Source organism: Saccoglossus kowalevskii, chromosome 4 (genome assembly GCF_978046115.1).
Source record: "Saccoglossus kowalevskii chromosome 4, keSacKowa6.1, whole genome shotgun sequence".
NCBI classification, from domain to species: Eukaryota; Metazoa; Hemichordata; class Enteropneusta; family Harrimaniidae; genus Saccoglossus; species Saccoglossus kowalevskii.
The window spans coordinates 626010-647809 of record NC_140644.1 but is presented as its reverse complement, the minus strand read 5'-3'; the positions used below and the strand labels follow the sequence as shown (position 1 = coordinate 647809).

General features: G+C 36.2%; 1 protein-coding gene across 5 annotated transcripts in view; it reads right to left on the bottom strand.

The window, feature by feature from the left end:
* Positions 1-21800, bottom strand: part of LOC100369595 (serine/threonine-protein kinase Nek1-like) — a 102364-nt gene that overhangs the window by 20950 nt on the left and 59614 nt on the right. For all 5 annotated transcript variants that reach the window (XM_085497614.1, XM_085497611.1, XM_085497612.1 and 2 more), the window contains exons 13-23: positions 13228-13345; positions 12215-12313; positions 11745-11840; positions 11593-11658; positions 11157-11252; positions 10094-10176; positions 9938-9978; positions 5542-5603; positions 5306-5352; positions 4497-4548; positions 4019-4124 (exon numbers count right to left, since the gene is read on the bottom strand). In XM_085497614.1, the coding sequence (XP_085353740.1) occupies positions 4019-4124; positions 4497-4548; positions 5306-5352; positions 5542-5603; positions 9938-9978; positions 10094-10176; positions 11157-11252; positions 11593-11658; positions 11745-11840; positions 12215-12313; positions 13228-13345 (866 nt within the window). The remainder of the gene's footprint in view (positions 1-4018; positions 4125-4496; positions 4549-5305; positions 5353-5541; positions 5604-9937; positions 9979-10093; positions 10177-11156; positions 11253-11592; positions 11659-11744; positions 11841-12214; positions 12314-13227; positions 13346-21800) is intronic.

Sequence of the window (21800 nt, the reverse complement as noted above, 5' to 3'; positions counted from 1 at the left end):
AACGGGACCTTCCTCGAAGGCATGAATCCGGGTTTCTGATTGACTGAGAGATTTTTATTTTATTGGTAACGAAAATATATTCTAAATAAACGAAGTTTCAAATAAAAACGAACACAAAAATCTCGGCATGCTGCGTTTCTGAATTGTTGATTATTACTGTACTCAGTAGTGATTATAATAATGTACACAAAATAAATTTGTTGAATGGTTATGAAATACAAATAAAAGTCAACTTAGTTTCATCGTAAGCGAATGATTCCGGTCTCGTATAAACGTTTGATGCTGTAGGATATCCGCCATGTTCTCTTAGGTCAAATAGGTCAAATCGCTAATTAACCAATCAAAAAGCTGGATGATGCCAACGTGTTCAAATTACCATAGCTTATTTAAATATGTTAATGTTATTGAGCGCAATGCGGAAGAGATTGATGTTGTAGTACGATATTTTGGCTTGGATTTTGATGCGAAAACGGCATGATTTTTTTTAAATAAAAAAATTAGTTGTTTTTAAAAAATAAACTGGTCATCTGAAGAATAATTTAACATTGTTTACAGTGATAACAGCTCATTCTCGAAAGGAAGCTTACTCGCTCACGCTAGTCACGATAAAAATCATACACGTGTACTCTTGAATAGACAGACGTCAATGACTACGGTAAAACTTACTCTATTTTATATTTTAGCCGGCAGGATTGATTGAAATGTCCGAAAAATGACGCCAAAATACACCTTAAAAGTCCCATTTTATTTTCTTAAATCCCATTTTATTTTTTAATCCAAGGGCGAATTTACGGCAGAATTTGATTCTAACCGGATACATTGCACTGGGTCGGGGAGATAGTTTGCTAAACTTCCATGTATCTTTTGTCCAATGGGTACCTGTACTTCGAACATTCGCAAGTTTTCCTAGGTAGTGCGAGACAGCTTTGTCTTTTGACCTATTAGTTTTGTGCTGACCTCTTCTCCGCGTCTTGATGTTTTGTTTTGCTTGTCATAATACTCACTGATTGATGACTTTGTTTAGATTTTGAGTTACAACTCGGCCACGACCTTTGCTTTTACCGTGAAACATGAGGAAGTTTACGTCAAGTGAGTTTTTACGGTACTTTAGATATCAGTGTGAAAGCTTAAAATTGGTTAATTATGCAAATTAGGTAATTAATATGTACAGATTGTAACCCACAATTATTCAGGTGTGTCTATTGTCCTACAGCATCCATGTACATTCATTGATATGTGATGTATAGTACCTGAGATATCAGTGTCACTGTGAAAGTTGGTTAATTATGCAAATTAGATGATTAATATGCACAAATATTTACCGGAAACTAATTGGGTCTGCATAATTCTAGATTCATTGAAATGTGATGATTAGTACTTTAGATATCAGTAGAAAAGCTGAAAATTAATTATGCAAATTAGGTAATTAATATGCACAATTATTTACCCGAAAACTAATCAGGTCTCTGCATAGTCCTAAAGGATCTATGTACCAAGTTTCATTGAAATGCGATGATTAGTACTTGAGATACCCATGGAAAAGCTGAAAATTAACTAATTATGCAAATTAGTTAATTAGGTGATTAATATGCATAAATATTTATCGAAAACAATCAATCTCTGTATAGTCCTTGAGTATGTAAGTACCAAGTTTCATTGAAATGTAATGCTAACTACTTATATCAAATGCTGAAAATTAATTAATTATGCAAATTAGGTAATTAATATGTACTGATATTACCATAAAAACTATCAGGTTTGTGCAGTGTCGTATGACATCTATGTACCAAGTTTCATTGAAATGTGATGATTAGTACTTGAGATATCAGTGGAAAAACCGAAAATTGACTAATCATTATGCAAATTAGGTAATTAGTAACCACGGATTATTACCAAAAACTAATCAAATCTGCGCATATGTTCAGAGCATCTATGTACCAAGTTTCATCAAAATCCAATGAGTGGTTCTTTAGATATGAGTGGAACAGTCATAGAACAGCTAAAAATTAGCTAATTATCATGCAAATTAGGTAATTAACGAGCATGGATTTTTACCAAAACCTAATCAAATCTGCGCATTGGCCCAGAGCATCTATGCACCAAGTTTCATCAAAAACCGATGTATGGTTCTTGAGATAGCAGTGGAACAGTCGGACACACATACACACATACACACATACACACATACAGACATACAGACACACTAACTGCAAAGACTCCCATTTTGTGCTTCGCACATGGGAGTCAAAAAGCTTTAAAAGTCGAGTTTGAATGAATGACTTGTGTACGATAAAGAATGCGTGTTTTAAACGATTTGTATGACAAAATATTAATATCCTGAGCATACAAAAATATGTTTTTAATACATTTGTGTGATTATCATAGTACATACCTTATACTCATCTGGAATCTGCATGTCAGCGAGATTATGTGGGATGGGATAAGGGGCACCAGTAACCTGGTTGTAGCGTCTTATACCACGTCTGTGTCTTATAGCCGGTAGTTGCGTTGATGCACTCTCAGAGATATTTTGAACTGCTTGAGAGATGATTTGTTGTGTATAGCTCTTTGCTTGAGATCCTGTCGTATCTCCAGTATTTCTTGACACCGTACATCAGCTGCATGGGTGTGCTCATTTATTTGACTAACAATGGCATCACCGCGAAGTTTTACCTTAGCTTTACAGTTGCTGTGTCTGCGTTTCTCGCACTCATAGGATACTACACCATTCGCTAGATCTTTCTGCTTCACAAATATATAACCTTCATAAACTAGCTTTCTTCTACCATGGTTGCTTTGCACATACTCCATAATAATAATAATAATAATAATAATACAAGGATAAAGGACAATGATGTTCGTAAGAATAGCTTGAGCAGTTGAAGCACTGAACTCAGACTGATCAAAATGTATCTTTCACTGCCTTTTCATGAACATTTTTCTTTGATATCACTGTCTTCACACCTTTTGATGAATTAAAACGCAGAAAAAAAATCGAGAAAATTGATATTTTACTATTTTACACTTCACACCTTTAGTCCAATCAGAATCTTGGAAAGGTGCCTATTAATGATATCACGTGGGCTGTCACTGAGAACTTAATTATTTTATTTTTTTAATTCATGCTTTTAAAAAAAGGGTTGACATGACTTGACATAGAATTTCCATAGAAATTAATAAGCGTATTTTGATCATATTAAACTCACTTTTCACATGCACACTATCAAACATTAACCGGAATAAAAAAAAATGTAGATTAACAGTCTTCACTATTCATGACATCTTAATCACACAACTTTGATAAAATGCTGGATCGACGGTACGCAGTTTCCAAAGTTAAGAAATATCATTAAGCCTGGGTTCTACAAATATTCACAGCTATAATTACTGTAACAATGGGATCATATAACACCGTGATCTCGTTGTCAACTTATCATAAATTCACGCAAACAAGTGTTTGTTGACGACACCTAGTTGTCAACTTAATAATTCATCTGTTTGTCAACTTGTTGTAAATTCCCGTGAACAAGTGTTTGACGACGACACCTCGTTATCAGCTTATTAATTCATCAACTTATTATGAACTCACGTAAACAACTGTTTGCCGACGACACCTCATTATCAACTTATTAATTCATCAACTTAATATAAATTCACGTAAATAAGTGTTTGCCAACGACACCTCATTATCAACTTATTATAAAAATTCACATAAATAAGTGTTTGCCGACGACACCTCATTATCAACTTATTAATTCATCAACTTATTATAAATTCACGTAAATAAGTGTTTGCCGACGACACCTCATTATCAACTTATTAGTTCATCAACATATTATAAATTCACGTAAACATGTGTTTGCCGACGGCCGGTACCGTAATAGTCAAAATCACTGCAAGAAATAACAAATAATAATTGTGTGGGAGGCATTTGTCCTACGGGGGTGTTTGTCCGGGGGACAATTGCCCAGCCACTCCATCAACACTAGACAATCCAGTATCACTGATATTTACATACCTTCCATAACTGATGCAGTCTGCTCTAACGTCATATTAGCAAAAGGTGCAGGTCCAACAGCAGCTGGCTCATCACTTTGACTCCATTTCTTACGATCTGGTGGTATCTAGAAATGACATAGTGTGTAAATTATTGGCAATTAATATTGGCAAATTAGGTAATTAACAAGAACAGATTACAACCAAAATCTAATTTGTTTTGTAAATTGTCCAAGAGTAATCTGATCTGAAATCTGACAATGTGAACCATAAGACAGTTGCATGTATTAAGACAATTGATGGACAGATATATGAATTATAAACAGGACTAAGTAGCAACACTTTGTATAATATAAATTTGGTACAAGTGGGGTAGTCCTCAATTGTCTTGTACACAGTATGCAAGTACAATTATAGATACTTTATAGATGTTGCTGTGCTGCAATGATGAATGTGCTTTTATTTGAGATGAGCTTTTAATAGAGCAAATATGGTAGTACCTTCTCATTCAATTTCTTAAGAATTTCATCTTTTCGTTGTTGCACTGGAGATCTGAAATAAAACACAAGAAATGTTGCAATGCATTTACAATGTACGTTTATACTTACAAAGTGACATCATCTCAATATAGTATAAATGTATGTACGCGGGGTACTACTGCTATATGCACATAAACTCATCCAAAAATCAACAAAGTTATTTTTTAGTTCAAGACCATTTTTATTCATCTACATGAAGAAAAATATATCTCTGCAGTTTAAGCTATAACACCATGAAAGCCAAATATGAAAGTAAACAGTAGGAGTATAGAGAACCCTGTAGTCAAGGTGATGAGTTACTGTAAAATGACTAATTTTCACTGGGTTTAAATTTCACTGATTTACCTTTTCAGGCATATTCAGTGGGTTTTAAATTCACGGTTTCGTCATTTAGATAATGTGTTCTATGCTAAATTTTACATATTCACTGTGTTTTAATTTAGCGCATTTTTCCAGTCAGCGAAATAAGCTAAATTAAAACCCAGTGAATAATTACCCCCTTTACAGTACAATGAAGTCATGTGACATTCAATGAAACTGTTTTTTTTTTTCATGGTATCATGCCAAGACATACTGATTCAATAAGATCTATGATAAATAACTGACAAGAAAACCTACCAATATTCTAAATCACTGTTTGCAGATTCTTATACATTTGAGCTATGCATTTCATATATTATTTGTTGTATTTGAATGCCTTTCTTCGGTTCACACCAACTGTTATTAAATATGATTGAACAGAGCTAAATATAGATGTTAAATTGACTCACTTTGTTTCATTGCCTCGTTGCGGTACTTCACTTGGCTGTGCTGGTTTCTGTAAATAAATAAATAAGAATCTATATTTATTTAAGTGCATTTCCAATAAAATCATACATAAATTAAAAATAGAAATTCAATTCTGGATCAATAAATATGACTTATTTGACTATGGACACACTGCTGTGATTTATGTAAGCAGATGCACTGTTATTAAGGGCTAAAACAGTAAGTGTATAGATCTTACCTCATCAGCAACCCCTGGTAGTTGAATTCCAGCTTCTTTGAATGCTGCAGTCATTGGCACAACTGAAAGATAAAACAATCATACCAAGCTATATATGTCATATGTTTATATAGAATCCCACCATATTTCCTCCTTTATTGACGTCAGCAGGCATGGCAGATATTATTACAAAACACTGGGGGGGGGGGTCGTAATCAGAATGAGATTATATTATGGGATTAGTATTTATGCACAATTTCACAGTCCAAAAAAGTGGTACCATCGCTGCTATAACACAAAATATGTACCAGCTTGCCAAACTACTAAAATCTGTAGTTATTGGACTGTATATTATGCAGGTGTTAATTCATATTATTGCTTGATAAAAAGAAAGAAAGAAAGACCTCTTGTGTGCTAAGGGCATTGGAGGCATGAAGTACAATTAAGAATTATTTGAAATTAATAGACCTCATTGTCAAATAGTCGCCAAAATCTTGTTGAGAGTGAGAAGGTCACCGATTTGTTTTTGCCCAAAATAGTGTTCCATTCTCAAACGTTTTTGCTTCCACTGTTAAGCTGACTGTTAGTAACCATGGGAATTGGAACACTGGCCACAGAAAATGGAACACTATTTGGGCGGCAAAACAAGTTGGTGACTCTCTCACTTTCAACAAGATTTCTGCGGCTACTTGAGAATAACTTCTATTACAGATTTAGGATTCTGTAATTTATTCTAGTGCACCTATGTACCAATCGAATTTAATTTAAACCTAAGTGGTAAATTAGATATCAGAAAATATTTAATACACATGAATTTCAACTTAGAGTAAGCTGGTCTGTGAATAATCCAAAATCACCTGTGTACCAAGTTTCATTTAAATTTGAGTGGTACTGGAGATATCTGTGAAACAGCTACATTCAATTGGTTAATTTATGCAATTAAGTAGCCCTAAGCTGAACACTTATATGCAATGTTTAACATCATCCTGAATAGAATTTATATTTTAACTGAAAATGACCTGTACGTCAGGCTGTCATGTTTTGAAACTAGTCAGCTCTACAGTCATGTTCTAGGCCAAGGGACTTGAGGGGTCTACTTAATCTTAAACACTGCCTACATCCTGGGGCACATATGTACCTAGTTGAGTTATGTGGATTCTTCAGGAGCACATACATGTATGTATGAAGTTTTCTTGAAATCTGTTGGGTTGATGATTTATTGAAATCTGTTGGGCTGTTTTATGGGAATCTGTTGAGTTGTTGTTTTATTGAAATCTGTTGGGTTGATGATTTATTGAAATCTGTTGGGCTGTTTTATGGGAATCTGTTGGGTTGTTGTTTTATTGAAATCTGTTGGGTTGTTGTTTTATTGAAATCTGTTGGGTTGTTGTTTTATTGAAATCTGTTGGATTGTTGTTTTATTGAAATCTGTTGGGTTGTTGTTTTATTGAAATCTGTTGGGTTGATGATTTATTGAAATCTGTTGGGCTGTTTTATGGGAATCTGTTGGGTTGTTGTTTTATTGAAATCTGTTGGGTTGTTGTTTTATTGAAATCTGTTGGGTTGTTGTTTTATTGAAATCTGTTGGGCTGTTTTATGGGAATCTGTTAGGTTGTTGTTTTATTGAAATCTGTTGGGTTGTTTTATTGAAATCTGTTGGGTTGTTGTTTTATTGAAATCTGTTGGGCTGTTGTTTTATGGAAATCTGTTGGGTTGTTGTTTTATTGAAATCTGTTGGGTTGTTGTTTTATTGAAATCTGTTGGGTTGTTGTTTTATTGAAATCTGTTGGGTTGTTGTTTTATTGAAATCTGTTGGGTTGTTGTTTTATTGAAATCTGTTGGGTTGTTGTTTTATGGGAATCTGTTGGGTTGTTGTTTTATTGAAATCTGTTGGGTTGTTGTTTTATGGAAATCTGTTGGGTTGTTGTTTTATTGAAATCTGTTGGGTTGTTGTTTTATTGAAATCTGTTGGGTTGTTGTTTTATTGAAATCTGTTGGGTTGTTGTTTTATTGAAATCTGTTTGGTTGTTGTTTTATCGAAATCTGTTGGGTTGTTGTTTTATCGAAATCTGTTGGGTTGTTGTTTTATTGAAATCAGTTGGGTTGTTCTTTTATCGAAATCTGTTGGGTTGTTGTTTTATTGAAATTTATTGAAATCTGTTGGGTTGTTGTTTTATTGAAATCTGTTGGGTTGTTGTTTTATTGATATCTGTTAGGTTGTTGTTTTATTGAAATCTGTTGGGTTGTTGTTTTATTGAAATCTGTTGGGTTGTTGTTTTATTGAAATCTGTTGGGTTGTTGTTTTATCAAAATCTGTTGGGTTGTTGTTTTATTGAAATCAGTTGGGTTGTTGTTTTATTGAAATCTGTTGGGTTGTTGTTTTATCGAAATCTGTTGGGTTGTTGTTTTATCGAAATCTGTTGGGTTGTTGTTTTATTGAAATCTGTTGGGTTGTTGTTTTATTGAAATTTATTGAAATCTGTTGGGTTGTTGTTTTATTGAAATCTGTTGGGTTGTTGTTTTATTGATATCTGTTAGGTTGTTGTTTTATCGAAATCTGTTGGGTTGTTGTTTTATTGAAATCTGTTGGGTTGTTGTTTTATCGAAATCTGTTGGGTTGTTGTTTTATCGAAATCTGTTGGGTTGTTGTTTTATTGAAATCAGTTGGGTTGTTGTTTTATTGAAATCAGTTGGGTTGTTGTTTTATTGAAATCTGTTGGGTTGTTGTTTTATCGAAATCTGTTGGGTTGTTGTTTTATCGAAATCTGTTGGGTTGTTGTTTTATTGAAATCTGTTGGGTTGTTGGTTTATTGAAATCTGTTGGGTTGTTGTTTTATTGAAATCTGTTGGGTTGTTGTTTTATTGAAATCTGTTGGGTTGTTCTTTTATCGAAATCTGTTGGGTTGTTGTTTTATTGAAATCTGTTGGGTTGTTCTTTTATCGAAATCTGTTGGGTTGTTGTTTTATTGAAATCTGTTGGGTTGTTGTTTTATTGAAATCTGTTGGGTTGTTGTTTTATTGAAATCAGTTGGGTTGTTGTTTTATTGAAATCTGTTGGGTTGTTGTTTTATCGAAATCTGTTGGGTTGTTGTTTTATCGAAATCTGTTGGGTTGTTGTTTTATTGAAATCTGTTGGGTTGTTGTTTTATTGAAATTTATTGAAATCTGTTGGGTTGTTGTTTTATTGAAATCTGTTGGGTTGTTGTTTTATTGATATCTGTTAGGTTGTTGTTTTATCGAAATCTGTTGGGTTGTTGTTTTATTGAAATCTGTTGGGTTGTTGTTTTATCGAAATCTGTTGGGTTGTTGTTTTATCGAAATCTGTTGGGTTGTTGTTTTATTGAAATCAGTTGGGTTGTTGTTTTATTGAAATCAGTTGGGTTGTTGTTTTATTGAAATCTGTTGGGTTGTTGTTTTATCGAAATCTGTTGGGTTGTTGTTTTATCGAAATCTGTTGGGTTGTTGTTTTATTGAAATCTGTTGGGTTGTTGGTTTATTGAAATCTGTTGGGTTGTTCTTTTATCGAAATCTGTTGGGTTGTTGTTTTATTGAAATCTGTTGGGTTGTTCTTTTATCGAAATCTGTTGGGTTGTTGTTTTATTGAAATCTGTTGGGTTGTTGTTTTATTGAAATCTGTTGGGTTGTTCTTTTATCGAAATCTGTTGGGTTGTTGTTTTATTGAAATCTGTTGGGTTGTTCTTTTATCGAAATCTGTTGGGTTGTTGTTTTATCGAAATCTGTTGGGTTGTTGTTTTATTGAAATCTGTTGGGTTGTTATTGAGATATCGATGGAAAAGCTGAAAATTGGCTAATTATTGGCAAATTAGGTAATTAACAAGAACAGATTACAACCAAAATCTAATTTGTTTTGTAAATTGTCCAAGAGTAATCTGATCTGAAATCTGATAAGTGGTTCATGAGATATATCAGTGAAACATACATACAAACACACATACATAATTTGTGTTATCTTTTGATTTGCAAACCCAGTTTATTTAAAAAAAACCAGCTAATTATTAAATTTGGTTTAAATTTGACCATTGTGGGTGTAACTTGGATGTCACATCATTAGATTTTGGAATGACACTGTCATTATGTGTGTGTAATTCTCGCTAAATCTGACTGCAAATATTATGTCCATGTCTATTTTCATTCAAAAAAATGTATCACTGTTGAATCAAACAAAATTATTCTAATAATTCACACACAAGAAGAAAATAATTCGTGTTTGCATCCTATTCTGATTGTGCAAGTCAAAAATAAAGAAAACAGCACATACATTATGAGCTTCAGTTGTTTCTTATTAATGCATAGTTGATTTTTTTTTTTTTATAAACCATACTTTACTTTGAACATCAGCATCAATATAAAACAATGCATCAAGCTACTGAAGTGATTTTGTTGAATAACATCTCACCTGGTACAGCTGGTGTCCGAATTGGTGCTCTGGGAACAGGTCTGAAAATTATAACAGAAATAACAATGATTGCAATGCTGGTAAATGCAAAGTGATATTATATGACTACATAAAACAATGTTTAAGACAATCATGTTATGATTATGATTTTAATACCTTCTTTCAGCTGCCTGTGGTTTCTCAAAGACTTTTGGTTTTTCAACCTTAGGACCATGTTGCTTGAAGCCTTTCTTAGCCAGCTAAAATAAAAAATATATACATCAAAGCATGTCATGTCATAGGTTTTTTATTTTTTTTTAATTAGCTTGACAATAATGATTTTCGAGCTAAGTTTTGCATAAAAGATTAGAGCATGAATTAAAAGAAATTAAACAATCTTTTTTGAACACTGCAAATTAGTAGAAAACATTTAATAATATTTTTATTAAATATGACCAATTTTTCAAAATATCATCAAGGCTGATCTTTCAGATAAATTTGATACTTGCTATCATGCCCAATCATGACTTCCAACAAACATATCTATAAATAGCATAGGAATAGACTTACCACACAAGTTTATAGAAAGGGGAATGAACAGATAAGAACCAAGCGAATGGTGTAAACCACAGGAATGGCAATGAATCAAACCACTGGAATGGCCATAAATCAAATCACACAAATGGCAATGAATCAAATCACAAGAACGGCCATAAATCAAACCACAGGAATGGCCATGAATCAAATCACAGGAATGGCCATGAATCAAACCACAGGAATGGCCATAAATCAAACGACAGGAATGGCCATAAATCAAACCACACGAATGGCAATGAATCAAATCACAGGAATGGCAATGAATCAAATCACAGGAACGGCCATAAATCAAACCACAGGAATGGCCATGAATCAAACCACAGGAATGGCCATGAATCAAACCACAGGAATGGCCATAATTCAAACCTCAACAATGGCAATGAATCAAATCACAGGAATAGCCATAAATCAAATCACAGGAATGGCCATGAATCAAACCACAGAAACAGCCATGAATCAAACCACAGGAATGGCCATGAATCAAACCACAGAAACAGCCATGAATCAAACCACAGGAATGGCCATGAATCAAACCACAGAAACAGCCATGAATCAAACCACAGGAATGGCCATGAATCAAACCACAGAAACAGCCATGAATCAAACCACAGGAATAACTGTACTTATTAATCATAACACTCACATGATCCTCCCATGATTTCTTCTCTTTTTCGTAGGCTTCCCTTCTTTGTCGCTCCAAATCTTCTTTCAGTCTCGCAGCCCTGTCATCTGCCTGCGCCTACAAGTATTAAACTATGTTATTGTAAAATTGAATCCTTTAAATGTTTCATTTTACTTAATTGGCAAGTTTCTCAGTGAAACTATAAAGTGAAATAAAATTCTATTATAGCACTGTGCACTGCCCACTATTAAAACATCATTTTCTCTGTCATTGTCAACATTCTATTCATAACTAAAATAAAGTCCTCCAGCTACCACTGCATGTACATGTACAATTTCGGGGCATTATAATTAAAACAAAGAACTTTACAATTATTGTGTGACAACAGGGATAAGATGAGGATGTCTGGATTTTGGATTTAGTTTAGCATTCATATAGTTTCACTATTGTAACTAACCCGTAGTGCTTCTATCTTCTTCTTTCTTACATCAGCATTGTCTTGAGGTGCACCTTCTATACTTCTCTAATAATGAAACATAAAAAGAATATGAACAATGTTTGAATGATTTGTTAAAGTTAGCAGATAAGTACAGTAGGATTTATACTCACCCTAACATTCACACCCTGTCTGGCTTTCCTTTCCTCAATTTGTCGCCTCTCATTGAAATTATTCAATCTAATAGCTCTTAGTCTGGACAGGTACTCCTGTGAAGAGAGAATGGTTTAGTTAGCAAACCAGGTGTGTGTTGTCATGTCTGTAATGGTTGCATGTTAGTTTTCTAATATCAGGAAACTTTTTGCCAAGCTGTATTTGGTACAATATATTGATTTTCACATACTCTTTGAACAATGAACAGCAAAATATACATATCATACGGTATTTCAGAGCTATTAAAACAAATAAACAACCACCTCAAGAGTACATCCAAAACACAAATATTTAAAAAAAACTTCAAGCAATTCAGATGACAAGCGGATGAACAACTGTTTGCATGTGAAAACCAAAGGTAGTTCTGGAAGTGTATTTCAATTTAAAAATTTAACCGCCTAGAATTTCCACATCATATGAATTTACTTACACGTTCTGCAACGTCTCTGCCACCTAATGCAGCTGGGCAGTCTCCACCAAGATTTTCCCTTTTCATTGGTGGTTGACCAGATGGGGACGCTACTGGAGCCTAAAAGTAGAAAGTATTATGAGTACCTATGCTTCAGAGCAGGAGAGTGTTTTCAGACTATACACTTCATACAGACTACAACAAGTATTTGATAACACTCCAAGAAGAAACCCATCTTACTGGTATATACAACTAAATCAACATTTCCTTTTTCATGCAACATGTTTAGTCTTAGTTTGAAGTCCAAAAACGATAGCTGATAATTTAACTCTTGTGCATCTTTGCGTTGTTTCTCAGACATGCCTGAAACAATCTTGTTCATACCTCTTACACACATGTTTCATTTTAAGATACACATGTGCGCATACATTGGTTTTGTGTTTTTGTTTAATTTAAAATGGTCAAATGGCAGCCATTTTAGTGCTAAAAATTCATCAACATCATTTCTGTCATTATAAAACCAGATCTTGGTTAACTACAGGAGAATTTTCTTCAAATTTGGTACATACATGTACATTCAACATTATATTACCTTGATGCAAGCATTTTGCTTTGCAGACTGGGTAAAATTTTGTTTTAATGAATGCCTTTTAATACTGTCTATGTATGCCTCAACAGATCATGTTCAAACTTCACACACGCTTCATACATCATGTTAAACAAAAAGCATACGAAACACAACCTGATTCAAGACAGCTAAAACACCAAAGTAGTTTTGCCATTCCTGAACTGGATCTTGGTCTTGTATAGATACAAAGTAAATTGGTGCATGCATTGAACATAATTTGATGCAACTCATTTTGTTTTGTTTTTAGATCAGATTAAAAATAAACCATTCTGTCATTCCAAGTTAGGATCAAATCCACTTTTACACACAAGTTATAGATCAAGTTCTGATTTAAAAGGACTTACTGGTTTTAGTTGTTTTTTTCTATTGTATGACAAAACACGCCGTATCAAAAACTTGTACTTACTGGTGATATCCATCCCATCTGTGCATCACCCCTAGCTTTATTAACAGCTGCTTGCCTTTTTCTCATTAAATATTCTTCAATAACTCTTCCCCTTTCTGCAGCCTGTGCACCGACCACACTGCAATAAAAAGTATTCATATTACATGTCATGTGCACACAGCTCTATTAGAGTGTTGGTACAACATTTTACTTATTTTTTGGTCCCCATTTTTGAAAAAAAATGAAAAAAATATGCGGGTTTAATTTGAAAAGATGACAAAAGTTTATTTTGATGCTCAAAGGGTTATACCAGAATTAACTCTACAAATGTGTGGAGCTGACCAGGATTTTAATACAAAATGCATCTGCATAATATTAGTAGACAGTATTTCCCCCAAGGTGTTGACTAAAATGGAATAATAGTACCCAGTCTCTGAAGATATGGATATAAAATATTTAGATAGGACTCCCCAGAAGGAAATGATATATATGATCAATGGCACATTCATGGATTCAAGATGATTCATGGTGATCAGTGGAGAAAGTGTTCATGGCAATACAATGTGTTCAGTGGAGAAAGTGTTCATGGTAATACAATGTGTTCAGTGGAGAAAGTGTTCATGGCAATACAATGTGTTCAGTGGAGAAAGTGTTCATGGCAATACAATGTGATCAGTAGAGAAAGTGTTCATGGCAATACAATGTGTTCAGTGGAGAAAGTGTTCATGGTAATACAATGTGATCAGTGGAGAAAGTGTTCATGGCAATACAATGTGATCAGTAGAGAAAGTGTTCATGGCAATACAATGTGATCAGTAGAGAAAGTGTTCATGGCAATACAATGTGTTCAGTGGAGAAAGTGTTCATGGTAATACAATGTGATCAGTGGAGAAAGTGTTCATAGCAATACAATGTGATCAGTGGAGAAAGTGTTCATGGCAAGACAATGTGATCAGTAGAGAAAGTGTTCATGGTAATACAATATGATCAGTGGAGAAAGTGTTCATGGCAATACAATGTGTTCAGTGGAGAAAGTGTTCATGGCAATACAATGTGATCAGTGGAGAAAGTGTTCATGGCAATACAATGTGATCAGTAGAGAAAGTGTTCATGGCAAGACAATGTGTTCAGTGGAGAAAGTGTTCATGGCAATACAATGTGATCAGTGGAGAAAGTGTTCATGGCAATACAATGTGATCAGTGGAGAAAGTGTTCATGGTAATACAATGTGTTCAGTGGAGAAAGTGTTCATGGCAATACAATGTGATCAGTGGAGAAAGTGTTCATGGCAAGACAATGTGTTCAGTGGAGAAAGTGTTCATGGCAATACAATGTGATCAGTGGAGAAAGTGTTCATGGTAATACAATGTGTTCAGTGGAGAAAGTGTTCATGGCAATACAATGTGATCAGTGGAGAAAGTGTTCATGGTAATACAATGTGTTCAGTGGAGAAAGTGTTCATGGCAATACAATGTGATCAGTGGAGAAAGTGTCCATGGTAATACAATGTGTTCAGTGGAGAAAGTGTTCATGGCAATACAATGTGATCAGTGGAGAAAGTGTTCATGGCAAAACAATGTGTTCAGTAGAGAAAGTGTTCATGGCAAGACAATGTGATCAGTGGAGAAAGTGTTCATGGCAAGACAATATAATCAGTAGAGAAAGTGTTCATGGCAATACAATGTGTTCAGTGGAGAAAGTGTTCATGGCAATACAATGTGATCAGTGGAGAAAGTGTTCATGGCAAGACAATGTGATCAGTGGAGAAAGTGTTCATGGCAAGACAATATAATCAGTAGAGAAAGTGTTCATGGCAAGACAATGTGTTCAGTGGAGAAAGTGTTCATGGCAATACAATGTGATCAGTGGAGAAAGTGTTCATGGCAAGACAATGTGATCAGTGGAGAAAGTGTTCATGGCAAGACAATGTGATCAGTGGAGAAAGTGTTCATGGCAAGACAATGTGATCAGTGGAGAAAGTGTTCATGGCAAGACAATATGATCAGTGGAGAAAGTGTTCATGGCAAGACAATGTGATCAGTGGAGAAAGTGTTCATGGCAAGACAATGTGATCAGTGGAGAAAGTGTTCATGGCAAGACAATGTGATCAGTGGAGAAAGTGTTCATGGCAAGACAATGTGATCAGTGGAGAAAGTGTTCATGGCAAGACAATATAAACAGTAGAGAAAGTGTTCGTGGCAAGACAATGTGATCAGTGGACAAAGTGTTCATGGCAAGACAATATGATCAGTGGACAAAGTGTTCATGGCAAGACAATATGATCAGTGGACAAAGTGTTCATGGCAAGACAATGTGATCAGTGGAGAAAGTGTTCATGGCAAGACAATGTGATCAGTGGAGAAAGTGTTCATGGCAAGACAATATGATCAGTGGAGAAAGTGTTCATGACAAGACAATGTGATCAGTAGAGAAAGTGTTCATGGCAAGACAATGTGATCAGTGGAGAAAGTGTTCATGGCAAGACAATGTGATCAGTGGAGAAAGTGATCATGGCAAGACAATGTGATCAGTGGAGAAAGTGTTCATGGCAAGACAATGTGATCAGTGGAGAAAGTGTTCATGGCAAGACAATATAATCAGTAGAGAAAGTGTTCATGGCAAGACAATGTGATCAGTGGAGATAGTATAGTGTTCATGGCAAGACAATGTGATCAGTGGAGAAAGTGTTCATGGCAAGACAACATGATCAGTGGAGAAAGTGTTCATGGCAAGACAATGTGATCAGTGGAGAAAGTGTTCATGGCAAGACAATGTGATCAGTGGAGAAAGTGTTTATGGCAAGACAATGTGATCAGTGGAGAAAGTGTTCATGGCAAGACAATATAATCAGTGGAGAAAGTGTTCATGGCAAGACAATGTGATCAGTGGAGAAAGTGTTCATGGCAAGACAATGTGATCAGTGGAGAAAGTGTTCATGGCAAGACAATGTGATCAGTGGAGAAAGTGTTCATGGCAAGACAATGTGATCAGTGGAGAAAGTGTTCATGGCAAGACAATATGATCAGTGGAGAAAGTGTTCATGACAAGACAATGTGATCAGTGGAGAAAGTGTTCATGGCAAGACAATATGATCAGTGGAGAAAGTGTTCATGGCAAGACAATGTGATCAGTGGAGAAAGTGTTCATGGCAAGACAATGTGATCAGTGGAGAAAGTGTTTATGGCAAGACAATGTGATCAGTGGAGAAAGTGTTCATGGCAAGACAATATAATCAGTAGAGAAAGTGTTCATGGCAAGACAATGTGATCAGTGGAGATAGTGTTCATGGCAAGACAATGTGATCAGTGGAGAAAGTGTTCATGGCAAGACAATATGATCAGTGGAGAAAGTGTTCATGGCAAGACAATGTGATCAGTGGAGAAAGTGTTCATGGCAAGACAATGTGATCAGTGGAGAAAGTGTTTATGGCAAGACAATGTAATCAGTGGAGAAAGTGTTCATGGCAAGACAATATAATCAGTAGAGAAAGTGTTCATGGCAAGACAATGTGATCAGTGGAGAAATTGTTCATGGCAAGACAATATGATCAGTGAAGAAAGTGTTCATGGCAAGACAATGTGATCATTGGAGATAGTGTTCATGGCAAGACAATGTGATCAGTGGAGAAAGTGTTCATGGCAAGACAATATGATCAGTGGAGAAAGTGTTCATGACAAGACAATGTGATCAGTAGAGAAAGTGTTCATGGCAAGACAATGTGATCAGTGGAGAAAGTGTTCATGGCAAGACAATGTGATCAGTGGAGAAAGTGTTCATGGCAAGACAATGTGATCAGTGGAGAAAGTGTTCATGGCAAGACAATGTGATCAATAGAGAAAGTGTTCGTGGCAAGACAATGTGATCAGTGGACAAAGTGTTCATGGCAAGACAATATTATCAGTAGAGAAAGTGTTCATGGCAAGACAATGTGATCAGTGGAGAAAGTGTTCATGGCAAGACAATGTGATCAGTAGAGAAAGTGTTCATGGCAAGACAATGTGATCAGTGGAGAAAGTGTTCATGGCAAGACAATGTGATCAGTGGAGAAAGTGTTCATGGCAAGACAATGTGATCAGTGGAGAAAGTGTTCATGGCAAGACAATATGATCAATAGAGAAAGTGTTCGTGGCAAGACAATGTGATCAGTGGACAAAGTGTTCATGGCAAGACAATATGATCAGTGGACAAAGTGTTCATGACAAGACAATGTGATCAGTAGAGAAAGTGTTCATGGCAAGACAATGTGATCAGTGGAGAAAGTGTTCATGGCAAGACAATGTGATCAGTGGAGAAAGTGTTCATGGCAAGACAATGTGATCAGTGGAGAAAGTGTTCATGGCAAGACAATGTGATCAGTGGAGAAAGTGTTCATGGCAAGACAATATAATCAGTAGAGAAAGTGTTCATGGCAAGACAATGTGATCAGTGGAGATAGTGTTCATGGCAAGACAATGTGATCAGTGGAGAAAGTGTTCATGGCAAGACAATATGATCAGTAGAGAAAGTGTTCATGACAAGACAATGTGATCAGTAGAGAAAGTGTTCATGGCAAGACAATGTGATCAGTGGAGAAAGTGTTCATGGCAAGACAATGTGATCAGTGGAGAAAGTGTTCATGGCAAGACAATGTGATCAGTGGAGAAAGTGTTCGTGGCAAGACAATGTGATCAGTGGACAAAGTGTTCATGGCAAGACAATATGATCAGTGGACAAAGTGTTCATGGCAAGACAATGTGATCAGTGTAGAAAGTGTTCATGGCAAGACAATGTGATCAGTGGAGAAAGTGTTCATGGCAGGACAATATGATCAGTAGAGAAAATGTTCATGGCAAGACAATGTGATCAGTGGAGAAAGTGTTCATGGCAAGACAATGTGATCAGTGGAGAAAGTGTTCATGGCAGGACAATATTATCAGTAGAGAAAACGTTCATGGCAAGACAATGTGATCAGTGGAGAAAGTGTTCATGGCAAGACAATATGATCAATAGAGAAAGTGTTCATGGCAAGACAATGTGATCAGTGGACAAAGTGTTCATGGCAAGACAATGTGATTAGTGGAGAAAGTGTTCATGGCAAGACAATGTGATCAGTGGAGAAAGTGTTCATGGCAGGACAATATGATCAGTAGAGAAAATGTTCATGGCAATACAATGTGATCAGTGGAGAAAGTGTTCATGGCAAGACAATGTGATCAGTGGAGAAAGTGTTCATGGCAAGACAATGTGATCAGTGGAGAAAGTGTTCATGGCAAGACAATGTGATCAGTGGAGAAAGTGTTCATGGCAAGACAATGTGATCAGTGGAGAAAGTGTTCATGGCAAGACAATGTGATCAGTGGAGAAAGTGTTCATGGCAAGACAATGTGATCAATAGAGAAAGTGTTCATGGCAAGACAATGTGATCAGTGGAGAAAGTGTTCATGGCAAGACAATGTGATCAGTGGAGAAAGTGTTCATGGCAAGACAATATAATCAGTAGAGAAAGTGTTCATGGCAAGACAATGTGATCAGTGGAGATAGTGTTCATGGCAAGACAATGTGATCAGTGGAGAAAGTGTTCATGGCAAGACAATATGATCAGTGGAGAAAGTGTTCATGGCAAGACAATGTGATCAGTGGAGAAAGTGTTCATGGCAAGACAATGTGGTCAGTGGAGAAAGTGTTTATGGCAAGACAATGTGATCAGTGGAGAAAGTGTTCATGGCAAGACAATATAATCAGTAGAGAAAGTGTTCATGGCAAGACAATGTGATCAGTGGAGATAGTGTTCATGGCAAGACAATGTGATCAGTGGAGAAAGTGTTCATGGCAAGACAATATGATCAGTGGAGAAAGTGTTCATGGCAAGACAATGTGATCAGTAGAGAAAGTGTTCATGGCAAGACAATGTGATCAGTGGAGAAAGTGTTCATGGCAAGACAATATGATCAGTGGAGAAAGTGTTCATGGCAAGACAATGTGATCAGTGGAGAAAGTGTTCATGGCAAGACAATGTGATCAGTGGAGAAAGTGTTTATGGCAAGACAATGTAATCAGTGGAGAAAGTGTTCATGGCAAGACAATATAATCAGTAGAGAAAGTGTTCATGGCAAGACAATGTGATCAGTGGAGATAGTGTTCATGGCAAGACAATGTGATCAGTGGAGAAAGTGTTCATGGCAAGACAATATGATCAGTGGAGAAAGTGTTCATGGCAAGACAATGTGATCAGTGGAGATAGTGTTCATGGCAAGACAATGTGATCAGTGGAGAAAGTGTTCATGGCAAGACAATATGATCAGTGGAGAAAGTGTTCATGACAAGACAATGTGATCAGTAGAGAAAGTGTTCATGGCAAGACAATGTGATCAGTGGAGAAAGTGTTCATGGCAAGACAATGTGATCAGTGGAGAAAGTGTTCATGGCAAGACAATGTGATCAGTAGAGAAAGTGTTCATGGCAAGACAATGTGATCAGTGGAGAAAGTGTTTATGGCAAGACAATGTGATCAGTGGAGAAAGTGTTCATGGCAAGACAATATAATCAGTGGAGAAAGTGTTCATGGCAAGACAATGTGATCAGTGGAGAAAGTGTTCATGGCAAGACAATGTGATCAGTGGAGAAAGTGTTCATGGCAAGACAATGTGATCAGTGGAGAAAGTGTTCATGGCAAGACAATGTGATCAGTGGAGAAAGTGTTCATGGCAAGACAATATGATCAGTGGAGAAAGTGTTCATGACAAGACAATGTGATCAGTGGAGAAAGTGTTCATGGCAAGACAATATGATCAGTGGAGAAAGTGTTCATGGCAAGACAATGTGATCAGTGGAGAAAGTGTTCATGGCAAGACAATGTGATCAGTGGAGAAAGTGTTTATGGCAAGACAATGTGATCAGTGGAGAAAGTGTTCATGGCAAGACAATATAATCAGTAGAGAAAGTGTTCATGGCAAGACAATGTGATCAGTGGAGATAGTGTTCATGGCAAGACAATGTGATCAGTGGAGAAAGTGTTCATGGCAAGACAATATGATCAGTGGAGAAAGTGTTCATGGCAAGACAATGTGATCAGTGGAGAAAGTGTTCATGGCAAGACAATGTGATCAGTGGAGAAAGTGTTTATGGCAAGACAATGTAATCAGTGGAGAAAGTGTTCATGGCAAGACAATATAATCAGTAGAGAAAGTGTTCATGGCAAGACAATGTGATCAGTGGAGAAAGTGTTCATGGCAAGACAATATGATCAGTGAAGAAAGTGTTCATGGCAAGACAATGTGATCATTGGAGATAGTGTTCATGGCAAGACAATGTGATCAGTGGAGAAAGTGTTCATGGCAAGACAATATGATCAGTGGAGAAAGTGTTCATGACAAGACAATGTGATCAGTAGAGAAAGTGTTCATGGCAAGACAATGTGATCAGTGGAGAAAGTGTTCATGGCAAGACAATGTGATCAGTGGAGAAAGTGTTCATGGCAAGACAATGTGATCAGTGGAGAAAGTGTTCATGGCAAGACAATGTGATCAATAGAGAAAGTGTTCGTGGCAAGACAATGTGATCAGTGGACAAAGTGTTCATGGCAAGACAATATTATCAGTAGAGAAAGTGTTCATGGCAAGACAATGTGATCAGTGGAGAAAGTGTTCATGGCAAGACAATGTGATCAGTAGAGAAAGTGTTCATGGCAAGACAATGTGATCAGTGGAGAAAGTGTTCATGGCAAGACAATGTGATCAGTGGAGAAAGTGTTCATGGCAAGACAATGTGATCAGTGGAGAAAGTGTTCATGGCAAGACAATATGATCAATAGAGAAAGTGTTCGTGGCAAGACAATGTGATCAGTGGACAAAGTGTTCATGGCAAGACAATATGATCAGTGGACAAAGTGTTCATGACAAGACAATGTGATCAGTAGAGAAAGTGTTCATGGCAAGACAATGTGATCAGTGGAGAAAGTGTTCATGGCAAGACAATGTGATCAGTGGAGAAAGTGTTCATGGCAAGACAATGTGATCAGTGGAGAAAGTGTTCATGGCAAGACAATGTGATCAGTGGAGAAAGTGTTCATGGCAAGACAATATAATCAGTAGAGAAAGTGTTCATGGCAAGACAATGTGATCAGTGGAGATAGTGTTCATGGCAAGACAATGTGATCAGTGGAGAAAGTGTTCATGGCAAGACAATATGATCAGTAGAGAAAGTGTTCATGACAAGACAATGTGATCAGTAGAGAAAGTGTTCATGGCAAGACAATGTGATCAGTGGAGAAAGTGTTCATGGCAAGACAATGTGATCAGTGGAGAAAGTGTTCATGGCAAGACAATGTGATCAGTGGAGAAAGTGTTCGTGGCAAGACAATGTGATCAGTGGACAAAGTGTTCATGGCAAGACAATATGATCAGTGGACAAAGTGTTCATGGCAAGACAATGTGATCAGTGTAGAAAGTGTTCATGGCAAGACAATGTGATCAGTGGAGAAAGTGTTCATGGCAGGACAATATGATCAGTAGAGAAAATGTTCATGGCAAGACAATGTGATCAGTGGAGAAAGTGTTCATGGCAAGACAATGTGATCAGTGGAGAAAGTGTTCATGGCAGGACAATATTATCAGTAG